Source organism: Culex quinquefasciatus, chromosome 3 (assembly GCF_015732765.1).
Source record: "Culex quinquefasciatus strain JHB chromosome 3, VPISU_Cqui_1.0_pri_paternal, whole genome shotgun sequence".
Taxonomy (NCBI): domain Eukaryota; kingdom Metazoa; phylum Arthropoda; class Insecta; order Diptera; family Culicidae; genus Culex; species Culex quinquefasciatus.
This window is the reverse complement of record NC_051863.1, coordinates 123380352-123398285: the sequence shown is the minus strand read 5'-3', so window position 1 is coordinate 123398285 and position 17934 is coordinate 123380352. Positions and strand designations below refer to the sequence as shown.

Genomic DNA, 17934 nt, shown 5'->3' with positions numbered 1-17934 from the left:
ACCACCACTCTTGTTACACAAGTGTCATCATGCTGGAACGTGGCTCGGCCACGGTGTTGGGACAAGTGCACTTGCCAGCGAGGAGCTTGTGTTGTAACTTGCTGACATTATTGATTGCCAACATTAACTAAATGAGAGAATACTCTTTTTCTTGTATTACGTTTGTTTATAGTTTAGTGAAATCGCAGAGAAGGCATCTTATATTTTTTTAATCTATATTGAATTTACATATAGATTTATTTTCCTTATTAAACTTGAAGCTGTAAATAACGCTTAGTTATGAGTTCCAATCCTCCAATGACGTGTAATATTTATTCCTTTCGGGAATACCTTTAACTCCATTAACTTTGCAGAAATTTATATTTTTTTAGTCAGCAAAGTAGAACTGTCTGATTAATTGTAGAAAAAAGAATAAGATTATTTATTTTCAAAGTTTTGACACTGACAGGTTTTGTGTAAGCAAAAATGTGTAAAACATTATAAATTTGAAAATTTACATTTTATAGGGAGTAATTTATCAATTTTTCGACCTTAAAAAAATTTATGTGCGTAATAACACAGACAAGTAACAGATAGAGCTCAAAATTGTGAATGTGTTAAGCAATTCTGGTTGAGTTTTGGATTCAGCTGGATTCTGTTTGGGGTCCTTAGACACGAAATGTAAACTGAGTAATTCAACGAAAAGAAGACGTTAAAAAGGTGCTGAAAAAGTACACAGAAAATTCTAATGTGAATAGAAAATATCGGAAGCTACAATTTCACATGGTGTATTTTTGACATCAAGAAAAAAAACCAAAAATTAAACCAAATCAGAAAATTCTTCTAAAAACAGAAGTGCATCACGACACGACACAGACTAAAACTCAGAGGAACCGAAGACAACAAAAAAAAACTCCGGTAAATACTAACAGGTTTTCCTTCTGCCAGTCCGGATCGTCGAGCGAGGAGCTATAGTGCTTCATGAGCTCCACGTACGTGAAGGACCCATCCAGGATGCGGGTCCGCTTGCCGATGTGCGTCGCCAGGACGTGCCCGATCGCGTCCGGACAGTACGTTTCGGTGGTTCTGGAGAAAAAACGTGTGAGAGAAAAGATACACACCAAAAGGGAAACGGGGGCAATGAGATGAAGAGTTGAGAGAAGAGAGAGTAAGGAGGAAAAAGAGGGGAGAACAAAAAAGAAGATTCTTCCCAAAACATGAACCAGAAAATATGTAAATTTACAAAAATTTACTACAAATAACATGCTGATCAAATTTCATTCCAAAAAGATAAAAAAACAGAAAACATAATGGTTTTTCATGGCAATCAAACTAATGCTACAGAACTACAATTAGCCTAACTCGTGCATCGGAGTTCTACGTGATATCTACCGAATAAGGGAGGAAGGCCAGAAAACGGACACGTGTGCTGCAATGAACGCTAACAAAAAAAAATAAACATAATAATCAGATATAACAAACTGGTCAAGTTCACGAGTTTCACTCGAGTGGTTTCTAGTGGGTGCACCACCAGGTGTGGGCTTAGTATAGTTTTGTTTTGATCAAAACATCAAACATTACCATTGAATTGTCACTGTTGAAATATTATAAAATTCAGAAAGCGATATGCTTTATTACTTTTTAATAATAATTTTAACATTATCTATTCAACTTTTTTATCGTTTATAACAGCATTTTACTACACCTTTAAAATGTTTCGTTTCATTACGATTTTTATTGTCTTAATTTCAATCCTTTCCCTTAAACAGAAAATCGTTTTTTTTGTTATTTGTCAATAGTTACCACTGAATTAACTGATTATGAGCGAGTTGAGGCGCTATAACCACGGCAAATAGTGTCCAGGGCATTTGTGGAAATACTGTTGAAATATACAAACTTTTCAACATTGGAACCACCCCAGCTAGTAATAGAATTCCGAGAACCGCTCTAGGTTACTCGCGAGCTTAGTAGACACAGTATACTGAATTTATAGTAAGCTAATAGAGCTTTATGGCAAACTACAATTAAGTAGTATTTGAAGAAGTGGTGTAAGTGACACATACATGTAAATAGTAATATTAAGTAAAATGTGAATTATGGTATGTAACGATAACGGAACATGTAAAAGATTGTTGATAGGATTAGGATTAATTTAATAAAATTATCTTCTGAATGCACTTGAAGCAAGACTTGAATTCTTATTCTACGCATAAGATCACAACCTGGTTTTCCGGTAGCACGTAACCTTCAACAAATACAGTGTCCCACCCTCGGGGTCCCGGAGCACCAAAACTTCTTAGCTGGTGGCTCCCAACGATTTATTGCTTCTACAAACAGGAACGTGAGCGGGGGATCCCCACGTTTCTTCCTCCCCTGTCGATTCAGAAATGTGTTGTTGTTTGAACATTCGTGTTCAAACTCAATCCAATTCAAAGAATCATCTTTGCGCTAAACTTTACGCAGTTGGCCTGGCCGCTTTAACGTTTGTGATGTTTCAAAGCAATTTATTGCATTGGGGCACTGCAATTGTTAATAATGACAAGAGGATGCTAGGCGTTAATCAACCTAAGGCATTTTCCAGGATGCCCTCGAAAGACTGGCTGCGCTAGGGTTAGATTAGATTAGATTAGATATTAGAATTACCACTGAATTAACTGATTAAGTCTGTGTTATTTTTTTTAAAAACGGTATCTTTTATGCTTTTGGATGTTTTAAAGTACTCCTTACTCAAGACGGTTTTAGAAACAGCCAAAAACAGAAACTGAATTTGTTTTATTGGACCTTTGAAAAAAAAAAAAACTTCTGAAAATAAAGTCAGGACCATACTACCATCAAACTATAATAATTCTAACCTCTTTGAAGGAACTTATTCAAAAAAAGTCTTCTCAGATATTCAAAGCTTTAAGTCAACTTTTTTTTTAAATTGGAACATTAAAGCTTACAAAAAGTACCCCGGTTTTTGAATAATGTTTTATCATGACATCAAATGACGCTACATTTTGTGTACATTTTCACTAGCTTAAAGTTCCCACATTAAAAGTACTGAAATTTTCACAAAACACCGTAATGTTTAAACACTATAATTTTCATAATAGCCAACATGGGTATCAATCAACTTCAAATTTCATAAAAAAAAATGTACCAGGTATGATTTTTTGAGCAATAAATATTCAAATTTTAACAAAATTTCAATCACGTCAATCGGTTTTGAACGCCTCGGTTTTGCACTTCCCCAGTTTTGATTCGTTCAGCTGCCTTGGTTAAGTACGGTCCATTGCTTAACCGAAGCACAGGGCTTATGGGATTTTGCCTATATGGGAAACATTGGCTATAATCGTATGAAAAATCATACTAACATCTAAAAATTATAGTGTTTTAATAGAGTTGTTGTCAGCTATCGATTGCACTTATAATTACATGAAAATTTTCACATAAAAACGTTTGTTTCCTGTTTTTTGAAAATGCAATGTTTTTTGATTTAATCTTATCTAATCAGAAAAAAAAAATATTTTTTCCGAAAAAATACTCATAATTATTGTTATTGCAATACGAGTATCAAATGATCGGGATTTTTGATGAGTTTCAAATGCAATATATTTTTTTTGAAAATAATAAACAATTTCACAAAACTACGTATTTAAAAAAAAGTACTCAAAATTTTACTTTTTTACAATATGGGTATCAAACAATCAGGATTTTTTCATACATTTCGAAAGTTACAGCACATTTTTTTGAAAATACTAAAAAAATTCCCAAAACTACGTATATTTGAAAAAAAAACTCGAAATTTAATTTTTTCACAATAAGAGATTAAATGATTGGCATTTTTTTAAACTTTTCGAATGTAAAATCGACACTTTTTGAAAATGTCACAAAACTACGTATTTTTGAAAGTATACTCAAAGTTTCAGTTTTTTCACCATAAGTGTATCAAATGATCGAGATATTTTAATAAATTTCGAAATATAACATTTTTTTGAAAATACTCAAAATTTGCACAAAACTAGGTATTTTCTTTAAAAATACTTTAAAAATAAATTTCAAGGTTTCAAAATGTATTACATTCGAAATGTTTTTAAAAAAATCCGATCATTTGTCACCCAACTGAAATATTGAGTGTTTATTCGAAGATACGTAGTTTTGTGAGCATTTTGAGAATTTTCAAAAAAAAAGTTGTTATTACATTCGAAATATATGAAAAAAAAAATCCGATCATGTGATACCCATATTGTTAAAAACTGAAATTTTGAGTATATTTTGGAAAAGACGTAGTTTTGTGAAAATTTTGAGTATTTTAAAAAAAAATTGTTGTTACATTCCAAATGTATGAAAAAATCCCGATTATTTGATAAACATATTGCAAAAACCTGAAATTTCTAGGTGGTTTTTTCAAAAATACGTAGTTTTCTGAAAATTTCAAAAAAAAAATTAAATGTTGTTATTATTTTCGAATTGAATTAACAAAATCCCAATCATTACAATGCAAAAAACTAAAATTTTGAGTATTTTTTCAAAAATACGTAGTGTTTTCAGTATAATTTTTTTCAGTAAAAATGTTATACATTTAAATGCATGTAAATCCCGATCATTTGATACCCACATTGTGATAACAAATATTTTGAGGTTTTTTTATAGCAACAAATTGCATTTTCAACAAACAGGAAAAATACGACTCTTTGTGAAAAAAAAAACTGTAATTGCAATGGAAAGCTGCCATCTTCCCGATTCCAAAACACTATATTTTTTTATGTTTGCATGATTTTGATTCGATTAGGCTGGTACAAATATTTTTAAAAGTTTTTGTCACCCCTCCCTTCAAAATTGGCCCGAAAAATCAGGGGGCAAAAAAATATTTTTACAATAAACTTCAAAATTTCAATGAAAATTCAAGTGCAACCAGCTGAAATCAAATTAAAATACATTCTCCTGCGTTTAAAATCTTGCATGTTTGGGTTTATTAAAAAGGTTTATTAAAAGATTTTTTGAAAATTTTCGATGCAAAATCCTTTTTTCCGATACAATTTTTGTTTTTGTCAGATCTTAGATTTTGAAAACTAATGATTGCAAAACAACTGAACTAGTGTAAAATGCATTTTAAAACACTTTTTCATTTTAATGTGAAGACTCTGGCTTGTTATTTAAATTTTTATATTTTTTTTTATTTTTACCCCCTTGACCTCGGCCAGGGCCGAGGGACAAAAACTTTTTTAAATATTTGCATCGGCCTTATAGCCAATGTCTCCCATATAGCCAAAATCTTATAAGCTCTGTGATTCAGTTATTCACGCCTCGAGTTTTGCATCCCTCATATGCGTTGCTAAACCGTGGCATGACTGTATTTGAAATATTGAGTTCAAACCAAGGAAAATATTGAACAAAATTGCACTTCATTTTATATCTTTAGGCTGGTACACATTTAATTTAAAAGTTTTTGTCTCCCCCTTCAAAGTTGGCCAAATCAGGGGGCAAAACTATTTTTTTAAACACTTCAAAATTTCGATGAAAATTTAAGTGCATTCAGCTGTAATCAATTTAAAATGTTTTCCCCTGCGTTTAAAATCACTTTAGCATGTTTGAGTTTAATCAAAAATCTATTGATTTTTATAAAACTATCGATGTTTAGTACCGCACAAAGTTTTGTTTTTAGCTAAAAATTTGGTTTTCGTCAAATCTTACATTTTTGAAAACTAATAATTGCAAATCAACTGAACTAGTGTAAAATGCATTTTAAACACACTTTTTCCATGCAAGTGTTGAAACTATGGCTTGTTGTTTTAATATTTATATTATTTATTATTTTCGAAAAAACTATATTTTTTGTAAATTGTTGAGAACATTCTTATCTTATCTTAGCACGTTTAAAAAACAAACTTGTTTTTAGTAAAGGCTTTCAAATTCTGAGAAGATCTTGTCATCAGATGAAATTTGGCAAATTAAAATATTTGAAAATGAATTATTTTAGAGTTCTCTGAAATTTATCTTCTTTTATAGTTTAAAAAGTAAAAAAAAAAACAAAAAACAATTTCATGTTGTTAAAAAAAGCTTCACAAACATAAAAGCGACTCAGCTCCGATTGAAGCAGAACAAATAACCATCACTTTTAATTAGTACCACCTTCCCCTGAGGCAACACCCAGAACTATTCGCCCAGCTTTTGCATTCGTCAAATTAGCGTAGTGCAAAGTGCTTATTATTGTTTTTTATGGCTTTTTATGACTTTTCAGACAGACCGGGAGCTTTCCCACCCCTCACTGGGAAGGAAGGGGGTAATGGGGAGCCATTAAAAGAATCTCCTTTTCCAGGTTGGCGGCAAGTTTTTGCCATTCTTGCTCTCATTCGTTAAACGACACTCCCGGGGCGTTTCGCGAAATGTTTCATTAGTTATGAACGGTCCCCACCTCTTGCTTTTGGAAAAGGGCTGAGAATGATGAAAAATGACTGTATAAACTTTGATCTGTGTATAGCTAGGAGGGTCTTTGAACAGAAGTAATGCTTTGGAAGAATGATTTGAAAATTTAAAAAGGGTGTTAAATTTCTGTCATATTTTGAGTCAAAACAGCAATACCAAAATTCAAAAACAAAATTGTAATGATAAAATGATGTTTGCAAACAATTTTAGAATTAATCAAAATAGGAGTCGTTCAAATTCAACATAGACATTCAAGGGATTTACTTCTGTGCTATTCTGCGTGAATAAAAATGTGTGTGGGCAATTTATTAAGTATCAAAATTTAAAATTAAACTACCCCATACAGTTCAGCTCAGATTCATTTCTATCACAACAAATTGCGTCAAAGTTGTCATACCTGCTTGACCGAAAAACTCCACTGACCATTATCAAAACACGAACCGCACTTTTACGCTGTTCAGTCACCGGAACAAATAGAAGTGCTAATATAACTGGTTTGGGGGGTGCAAAATAAAAACGACAACAAAAACAGAGAAACCCAACAACTGTGTGTGCTTGTGAATGATTCAACCATCAATCACCTTCAATTCAGTCATGAACTAGTGCATCATTTTTGCCCCCTCGTTCGTGATTGATATTCTGGGCGGCGCAATTTCCTTACGGTTATTGTGATTGTTTATACGGCAACAATTTCTTGTAAACATTCAGAAGCTCTGTAAAGTTGCACACCGCAAAAGATTTCGATTTTATCACGCGATCGCACCAATGTCTACAAATGTTCAATGCTGAGGACATTGATTGAGGCATCGTCTTCTGCATGCACAACAGTTGGAGCGTTCGTGAATTACCAAATGTAAAATTTTTATTTTACTTTCGTTTTATTTTTGTTTGAATCAAATTTGTGAGGATTAATCTTTCCACGCCTTCTCTATCAAAATTCTTTGTACGTAATAAACGAATATTCCACAATACATCCGTCAACAACAATAATGTTGCAAGTTTATTCTACTCCACACCTGAGCACCCCGGTGGCCGGGTACCTTTGCGAAGCCATTACCATTAGTGGAAGTCACGTCGGTCGGTCCTCCAGAACACGTGGCCTTGACACAAGTGTGTGGCCGAGGGTGGCCTTGTGCCTTATGGATTGCCCACAGAGAGAAAGCTTTAGGAAAGGATTCTTTGCGAAGGGAAGGCAATAACAACATACGATTCAATGGAAATGTTGATTAACGTTGAATAGCAGGATCTTTCGAATAGTTTTTATTCGCAATACCGTTTTAAAATTACTTCCTATTCTTGTAAAAAAAACAGAGCTGATAAGTCTATTTTAGCACTTCAGCTGAAAAACTAACATATTTCGGATTCGGAAACATGTTTTTTTTCTCCGTGGACTTACTCATCATTTCGACGTCGTCGTGCCATCTTGTCACACCCACCATTTCGACGTTCAGAGATGTTGGTTGCTGTAGTCCCGAGTTATAATTACAAATGTTTATGGTAGTCTAACTTGAACGAGCGTCAAACGCGTTCTGACCTGAAATCACTTTGGCCAAAGGTCGCACTTACATCATTTTTCAGGCTGTGGGAAGATTGTACGACAAGATTGAAACTTCTTTCATATGAAAAGTGTTTTCATCGACTATCTCAGGATTTGAATCGAATTCTAGGGATCTGTGAAGGTCTAAAGATGAGGCATTGTGGGCTGCACAAAATGGCCTTCCTAACTCAATTTAGCCCAAAATGCACGTACGACAAGTTAACACGACGGCGGCGAATTGGACACATTTAGGGCATTATGCTAATTTTAAAGGCATAAAATTTTAAGGAAAAAAACATGATTTTTTTGATATTTTCATAATATTGGTAGTAGCATAACTGTAACTGTAAAAAAGTATAAACATTTTAATTACGTGGCATGTGCAATCATTAGTTTTCTAAATATCTTAGTTTTAACGATTTTTCCGCCAAAAATAGTAGTTTATGCAACAAGTTGCAAAAAGAGGATTTTTTCAGCACGAGTCGTGCATTTATCCAACGAAGTTCACCGAGTTGGATAAATACGGAGAAAGCTGAAAAAAATCAAGTTTTGCAACGAGTTCCATACAACATTTTTTGCAATTCCAAAAAACACACACTGAGTGAAATTTTATGTAAAATTTTCATGTATTTTGTCAATAAATCGTTTAAATCAAAAAAATGTTGAAAAGTGTTACTTTTCGAAACAAGTGCTGAAAAGTTCAACTAGAAATTTTTAGCATTTATTTTGAAAAGTGTTGCTATTCGATTCTGTTATTTTTGGTACAGAAAAGTAGGCTATTTCGTCGTTCAAAAATGACAGGAAAAGTAAGTAGTTTCACGACGGAATTGCAAAAAAATATTTTGCGCTGCTGTACAGTATGTAAAAAAAGTATTTACACCACTTGGGCACTATGCACATTTTGTGATGAAACATATAAACAATTTACAATTTTACAGCAACCTAGTACTACGTTTTGTCCAGAAACTCATGCCGAACATTCTGCTACAAAAAGCTCATGAAAAGATTTCTATAAAAAGTTATATAACAAATACTATCACAAAAATAAAAATGTGAGCAAAAATAGTTGTTATACCCACTCCAAAATGTTAATTAAGCAATTATATTGACATTTAGATAAATTAAAAGTTTGCAAAATTAAGTTTAGATAAGTTTCATATAAATTTTCCAGAGTCATATAAACTTTTATACTATGTATTTAGTAAACTTTATATTCAATCCAAATTATTTTTTTAATCAGTCAAGGATTCCTATTCGGAGTTGGGAGTCTGGATTTATGGTGATTTGTCTACAAATATCTTTATTTATGTTAATTTTTCGGAAGTATTTGTTACATAACTTTTTTAGAAATCATCTTTCCATGAGCTTTTTGTAGCAAAATGTTCGGCTCGGCATGAGTTTTTGAACAAAACGTAGTACTAAGTTTCTGTAAAATTTTAAATTATTTACATGTTTCATCACAAAATGTGCATAGTGCCCAAGGGTGTAAATACTTTTTTACAACGGAATTTTGAAAAAAAAAAAATGAATAATATGAAATAAAAAATATAAAAAATGTAATAACTAGCCTAGGTTTCTACATTTGGATGAAAAAAGTGTTTAAAATGCTTTTTTACAGGCGTACAGTTGCTTTCCAATCATTAGTTTTGAAAATATCGAGGTATAGGCGGATTTTTTTTCACCAAACATTTTTTTTTTGTGGGACTGTACATTGGTATTTCATAAAAATCTAAGATGTTTTCAAAGGAGTTCAAACATGCTAAATATGATTTTTAACGCATTTTTTTTAAATGCATTTTAACTGGTTTTCAGTTGGTTAAACTTTATTTTCATTAAAATTTTTAAGTTTTTCGAAAAAAAATTTTTTGCTCCCTGATATTTCAGGCCAACTTTGAAAAAGGGGGGGGGGGGTTTCGGCTTTACTCAAATTTTCACAAAATACCGCATTTTTCGCAAATACTCGAATTTTCATGATTTGCAATATGGGTATCAGACGAGCGAAATTTGATATGTATTTTCAGTTTATTAGAGGTTTTTTGTTGAAACACTAAAATTTCCACAAAATACTGTATTTTTTGAAAATACTCATATTATCAATATTCGCAATGGAAGCAAAATTTTGAATGTATTTTTACTGCATTATTTTTTTTATGTAAATCACTTAAATTTTCACAAAATATTAGTGAAAATACTTAAATTTCTCTTTTTTGCAATAAGTATGGGTATCAAACGCAGCAAAATTTTATATGAAGCATACAAAATTTGAATGATTGTTTGAAGCATGCAAAGGAGAAAAAGCATACTCAATTTCGCTTCGTTCATACCAATATTGCAAATTTTGAAAATTTGAGTATTTTCGAAAAAATACGGTATTTTGTGAATAATATTCAGTAAAACTCACTTAAATTTTTTTTTTTGGTGAAAGCATTTAAAATTTAACACGATTAGGTTGAATTAAGTCGATTTTAGAAAGATTTAGAAATGAGTTATCCTCCATTATCGGCGATAAGATTATCGCCGATAGTATTATCGAAATCTCGAACATGACGATAACCATTATCGTTATCTTTAGACGATAATGGAAAAAGATCAAAAATAAATCAATTTTAATTATTTATATGTTTTACTATTTACTCTTTGTTTAGTACAAAATGACACACATTATTGTCTGACTATTGTGAGAATTTCCCATTTAAAATGACTTACTCCAAATGGGAATCCACTCTGATGCGTACCGGGAAATCGAGAGGTTAATTGTCAATTACCAGTCCCGCCAACAGTCCGGCAAATTTGGGTCTCATCCCATGGGAGATAAAAATCTTGCCATCAAAGTCGAAAAGCTCTACACTATACCAGCTTACGTGATGATATTTCAGCTGTCTCCGGAGTCCACCTCCGAACATCGAAAATCCATTTATCAAAGCACAGGATAAAAGTCAGCGATACTTTCCCGCGGATATCCTTCGTCACATCAATTGACAGTCGTCGCGCACTTTACAGGACATGGCCCGGTACCCTTCCTCCCGCTTGCCCACAACATGTGCTCACCACCTCCCGCTTTAAGTGCTTTCCATCGATCGATCATATTTTTTTGTGTTTGTCTTTATGGTGAAGCCGTTGATCATTTTCGAAGAAAATTGATCATCACCATGAAATATTCTGTATCGAATTCAATTTAAAGAATTTCAGCTCCAAAAGGAATCAGCATGTGCCGGGTGTTGAGTTCTTCAAGGCACTGAAAGAATTTTTGATCTAAATCAAATGCGTTTAAAAATTTATATAATTTTGTGGCACAATCATTGACGTCCTAGTTGGCAATCATTGATTAATGACGATTTCCATTAGGTTACAGGAAAGGGGATAATCGTTCCCAAAAGGAATCAGCATGTGTAGGGCTTTATTCTAAACAACTTGTTGAAAGAATTTTGTCAAAATATTGAAAGCAACGCAAAATTTATAACTTTGAACGAAAAATCATGACGATGATGGAAGTCTTCACGTTATGCTCTTATATCACTGCCGCCGCTGCTGTTTGCCGAAGAGGCATGTCCTGAAAAGTCCGTGAGCAACAAGGCCTTCGGGCAGTTGGCCGATAAATTATTCACTTGACACTTGGAGGACGACGACGACGACGACGATGTTGACCGACATTTGGACCTTCTTCCCATTTCTGGTGCACTCTATCAGCGGGGAGTAACCTCCTCCTTCGCCGAACTGTCTAATTAAATTTTGATCTTGAAAACGCTTCGGCTCCAAGTTCTCTTCCGAGTCAAACCGGTTGCGCCGTACCCACTAATCAAGTAAAGTGAACTTTTTTTTCTCTCTTTCTGCTGAAACTGCACATTTCTGCAAGATTTATGAGGGTGAAATTCACGCCGCGGTCAGGTGGGGGGCTTGGCCAAGAATCAATAAATTTACCGAAGTAGAACCTGCCCCAAACCACTCCCTGGGTTGGTTGTGTTTTTTATTTGTTACATTTTGCCTTCCTTTTCCGCGTGTGCGCTCTCTCTCTCTCTCTCTCTCTAATAGGTGTCATTTCATTACCTTAATGTAGCGATGGCACGAAAATGGCACGGGTCCTGCCTGGGTTGGTTTGGGTTTGCTCCTGTCCTGTCCTGGCAGTAATGTTCATCATTAGAGGGCCCAGGAAGTGCCATTATCAGCGGAAAATGTGCGTTTTTTCTTGTTAGAAAAGCGCACACGTGTTTGAAGTATTTGAATTTAATGTATTGCAGTATTAACATTAATAGCAATATTTTGTATATGATTACAGTTGCACAAAGTAAACAAGGGCTAACGTGACGGACGCAACATTCTGCGATTTGCTATTGAAGTCGGTTTTTTTGGTTTTTAACGCTAAAATGTCACCTTGTAACAATTTTATGAACAAACCAAGAATTAAACTCAATAGTGTAAATATTCGAAAATGTGAATCTTGACAAGGCATTTCCTGATCGATTTGGTGTCTTTGGCAAAGTTGTAGGTTATAATCTAAGTGATGGAAAGAGAGAATGGGTAACGTGATATTCGAATGATCCCACTTTTATTACATCTACTAAGTAGGAGTCTGTTTAGTGCGTCCATCCCGGGAATTCCCGGGATAAAAATCCCGGGATTTTTCCAAAACCGGGAATTCCCAAATACCGGGAATTTTCATAATTTGTCCCAAGAATTCCCGAAATTGGAAAAAATATCAAAATATTTTGGTCTGGAAATTCAGATTTGGTTGTAGAAATAGATGAACACTTGAATACAAAATAATCTATCCGAAGCATTAAAATTTGTCTTCGGCATAAATCAGCTTTAATTTGGCTTACTAGGAATGTGATTTGAATTTTTGGTCACAGAGCCTGGAGCTTTGAATATTTTCTTTTTAATTATATGTTTTTTAAAAGACTGGGTATAAATTTAGGATTTGAAATTTGAAAAAGATATAATCTTAAATTATTTTTCATCAAACACCGGAATCAAAACAATTAGAACACCGATTTCCAAATTTATTGCCCTTCTGTACCATTTCAGCCTGTAGTCCTGATTTTCCCCAGTTGGCGGAAGTAACTGAAAGATAATTAGTAAAATTTGTTTTATATAAAATAAGACATTCAAAACTTATCTATAATTTTACATTGACTAGTATCATTTTATTTCTACAGATTTTTTTTTTTAAATCCCTGTAACTACTCTTAGCTTTAAGAAAAATGTATTTACAAAATCCAACTTGGTCCTTACCAGGTCCCAGTACCGAAAAGGTCTTAATAAAAATAATTTTATGAAAACATAACTTTTTTTTTAACATGAGAGCAGTTCTCTAAGATTTCGGTCATTCGACTTTTTTTGTATTTTTCAATCCGACTGAAACTTTTTTTGGTGCCTTCGGTATGGCCAAAGAAGCCATTTTGCATGATTAGTTTGTCCATATAATTTTCCATACAAATTTGGCAGCTGTCCATACAAAAATGATGTATGAAAATTCAAAAATCTGTATCTTTTGAAGGAATTTTTTGATCGATTTGGTATCTTCGCCAAAGTTGTAGGTATGGATACGGACTACACTGGAAAAAAATGATACACGTTAAAAAAAATTGGTGATTTTTTTATTTAACTTTTTATCATTAAAAATTGATTTGCAAAAAACACTATTTTTAATTTTTTTTATTTTTTGATATGTTTTAGAGGACATAAAATGCTAACTTTCCAGAAATTTCCAGGTTGTGCAAAAAATCATTGACCGAGTTATAATTTTTTTAATCAATACTGATTTCTTCAAAAAATCGAAATTTTGGTCGTAAAAATTTTTTAACTTCATTTTTCGATGTAAAATCAAATTTGCAATCAAAAAGTACTTTAGTGAATTTTTGATAAAGTGCACCGTTTTCAAGTTAAATCCATATTTAGGTGACTTTTTTGAAAATAGTCGAAGTTTTTCTTTTTTTTAAATTAGTGCACATGTTTGCCCACTCTTGAAAAAAATATTTTTGAAGAGCTGAGAAAATTCTCTATATTTTGCTTCTTCGGACTTTGTTGATACGACTTTTAGTTGCTGAGATATTGCTATGCAAAGGTTTAAAAACAGGAAAATTGATGTTTTCTAAGTCTCACCCAAACAGCCCACCATTTTTAATTGTCGATATCTCAGAACTAATGGTCCGATTTGCAATGTTAAAATATGAAACATTTGTGAAATTTTCCGATAATTTTCATAAAAGTTGCCTAAAAATGGATTTATCTTGAAAACGGTGCACTTTATCAAAATTTCATTAAAGTACTTTTTGATTGCAAATTTGATTTTACATCGAAAAATGAAGTTGAAAAATTTTACGACCAAAATTTCGATTTTTTGAAAAAATCAGTATTGATTAAAAAATTCATAACTCGGTCAATGATTTTTTGCACAACCTGGAAATTTCTGAAAAGTTGGCATTTTATGTCCTCTAAAACATATGGGTAATTCTCTACCAACTCACACGAAATCGGGAAAAGTTGCCCCGACCCCTCTTCGATTTGCGTGAAACTTTGTCCTAAGAGGTAACTTTTGTCCCTGATCACGAATCCGAGGTCCGTTTTTTGATATCTCGTGACGGAGGGGCGGTACGACCCCTCCCATTTTTGAACATGCGAAAAAAAGAGGTGTTTTTCAATAATTTGCAGCCTGAAACGGTGATGAGATAGAAATTTGGTGTCAAAGGGACTTTTGTGTAAAATTAGACGCCCGATTTGATGGCGTACTCAGAATTCCGAATAAACGTGTTTTTTATCGAAAAAAACACTAAAAAAGTTTTTCTCCCATTTTCCGTTACTTGACTGTAAAATTTTGGAACATGTCATTTTATGGGAAATTTAATGTACTTTTGAATCTACATTGTCCCAGAAGGGTCATTTTTTCATTTAGAACAAAATTTTTCATTTTAAAATTTCGTGTTTTTTCTAACTTTGCAGGGTTATTTTTTAGAGTGTAACAATGTTCTACAAAGTTGTAGAGCAGACAATTACAAAAATTTTGATATATAGACATAAGGGGTTTGCTCATAAACATCACGAGTTATCGCGATTTTACGAAAAAAAAGTTTTGAAAAAGTTGGTCGTCATCGATCATGGCCATTCATGGTCACCCGCGACAGACACGGACGACGAAACAAAGAGAAACGCAAAAAGTAACTTTTTCAAAACTTTTTTTCGTAAAATCGCGATAACTCGTGATGTTTATGAGCAAACCCCTTATGTCTATATATCAAAATTTTTGTAATTGTCTGCTCTACAACTTTGTAGAACATTGTTACACTCTAAAAAATAACCCTGCAAAGTTAGAAAAAACACGAAATTTTAAAATGAAAAATTTTGTTCTAAATGAAAAAAATGACCCTTCTGGGTCAATGTAGATTCGAAAAGTACATTAAATTTCCCATAAAATGACATGTTCCAAACATTTTTACAGTCAAGTAACGGAAAATGGGAGAATTTTTAAAACTTTTTTAGTGTTTTTTTCGATGAAAAATACGTTTATTTGGAATTCTGAGTACGTCATCAAATCGGGCGTCTAATTTTACACAAAAGTCCCTTTGACACCAAATTTCTATCTCATCACCGTTTCAGGCTGCAAATTATTGAAAAACACCTCTTTTTCACATGTTCAAAAATGGAAGGGGTCGTACCGCCCTCCGTCACGAGATATCAAAAACGGACCTCGGATTCGTGATCAGGGACAAAAGTTACCCCTTAGGACAAAGTTTCACGCAAATCGAAGAGGGGTCGGGGCAACTGCTGTGTGAGTTGGTAGAGAATTACCCATATCAAAAAATAAAAAAAATTAAAAATAGTGTTTTTTTGCAAATCAGCTTTTAGTGATAAAAAGTTGAATAAAAAAATCACCAATTTTTTTTTACCGTGTATCATTTTTTTCCAGTGTAGTCCGTATCCATACCTACAACTTTGCCGAAGATACCAAATCGATCAAAAAATTCCTTCAAAAGAAACAGATTTTTGAATTTTCATGCATCATTTTTGTATGGCCAGCTGCCAAATTTGTATGGAAAATTATATGGGCAAACTAATGATGCAAAATGGCTTCTTAGGGCATACCGAAGGCACCAAAAAAGTTTCAGTCGGATTAAAAAATAAAAAATTAAAATTTAAGAAAAAAGACCGATTTCGTAGAGAATTGCTCAATAGCTTATAGGACCTTTTTTTAAAAAAATAAATCTCTGGTTTTGTTGTCGCTTCTCGTTTATGTAGACATTTTTGAAGAAATTTTTCAAGCTTTTAAAATACTTATTTAATTTGAATCACATTGAAATTGAAATTTGTAGTTTTTTTTAATCCTTAAAAAGTCATTTTTAATTTCATTCAAGTGATTTAAAAACTGTCATCCTTATTTAGATTGAAGTGTACATTGTCACCAATTATTTTTATTATTATTGAGCTAATTTTATAATTTTAAGCTTGAAAACATATACGATATTACAAAAACATAGATTTTGCTTCAAAAATTTCCCGGGATTCCGGGAATTCCCGGGATTTAAAATATGTTTTTCCCGTTTCCCGGGATATTCAAAACCTGGGAAAATGGACGAGCTTAGACTGTTCAAACACAGGCATGACTTTTCTTACGGATAAACGAGCTTTTTCATAACCAGTTTATTTCTGATTTTACGACGTATTTAGGATGATGAAACAGGCTAAAATGTGAAATTACGGGTCATGGTTTCAACATTTAAGTGGAAAAAGTGTTTTAAAATGCATTATACACCTGTCCAGTTGTTTTGCCATCATTAGTTTACAAAATATGATAATATTGACAAAACTTTTATTTTTTAAGAAAGATAAAATTATTGCGGTGCTATACATTGGATTCATAAAAATTCAAAACATTCTTGAACAAGCCCAAACATGCTAAATATGGTTATCAATGCAGAAAATGCATTTTAAATTGTTTTCAGTTGATTAGACTTTTTTGGTTTTCTGAAAAAATATTTTATTTGCTCCCAGATTTTTCAGACCAATTTTGAAGGGGTGGAGGGGGGGTTGGTGACATAAACTTTGAAAAATATTTGCAACGGCCTTATTAAAATGTTTTTATTGATTTTGATTAAAGTCGAATATGACTCAGATAATATGTCACTTCACCTAAAGTTTTACAATATTCTTTTTTAGACATAAATTGTGGCTATAAATGGAGGTTGATGTTACACTGATACATTTTTTTATGACCTTGAATACAGCTTCTGTTTAAAAATTGATTAAAAATTAAACTTTAAAACTTTTAATTTTGTCTTTAACTTTTATTTTTTTTCTGTGAAAAAAAGTTAAAACAGAATGGAATATCAAACTTATTGACCATTACAATGAGGTTTAAGACAAATTTATTCAAGAATCAAATTAACAGCATCGGGAATAAGTAGATGTTTACTGCCAGGAGGTTTACGAGAATTCGTGGAAAGTTTCTCCGTTTCTACAACCAGTTTGGACGAACGTAACAATTCTCATGACTAGCGTTTACCGATTTGCGTCAGCGCATTAATGAGCCATCTCATGAGCTAAATGTCACCCATGAAGCGTATATTAAGAAAAATTTGATGTGATAAGTTGTTGATTTGTAATTGTTGTGATGAATTCATTTTACAATTTGATTTTAATCTTTTCATCAACAATAACAATAGTAGTTGTTGGTTGGGATCGATCCAATATCCACAAAATTGCATCTCAAAAATTAAATTATTCTTTCGACGTGATTCTCACAGAATCAACCGTGTGCGCCTCCTAATGCCAACAAAATGAGGATTCAAATTATCGATAATTTTTCCCTTTTTTTCCCAGCGTCGTCATTTTCCGGAGTCCACTTTGGGGCAGCACTTGGGGCGAGTATGGACTAAAAATAGCCCAACCGTAATCAATTTTGTCTGGTGGCCCATTTGGCCGGTTGTCCACTTTATGCGAGCAGCCCGAGCAGAGCAAGGACTCGAGCAGAATTCCAAATTTGCCATGCTTTGGGTGGTCCACGTTGGAACAAATGGATT

General features: G+C 33.0%; 1 protein-coding gene across 12 annotated transcripts in view; it reads right to left on the bottom strand.

Moving 5' to 3' along the window:
• Positions 1 to 17934, bottom strand: part of LOC6037623 (protein GDAP2 homolog) — a 145264-nt gene that overhangs the window by 18351 nt on the left and 108979 nt on the right. For 8 of the 12 annotated variants that reach the window (XM_038266447.1, XM_038266448.1, XM_038266443.1 and 5 more), the window contains one exon: positions 910 to 1065. The exons of the other annotated variants lie outside the window; for them this stretch is intronic. In XM_038266447.1, coding sequence (XP_038122375.1) covers positions 910 to 1065 — 156 coding nt within the window. The remainder of the gene's footprint in view (positions 1 to 909; positions 1066 to 17934) is intronic. 12 annotated transcript variants of the gene reach the window in all.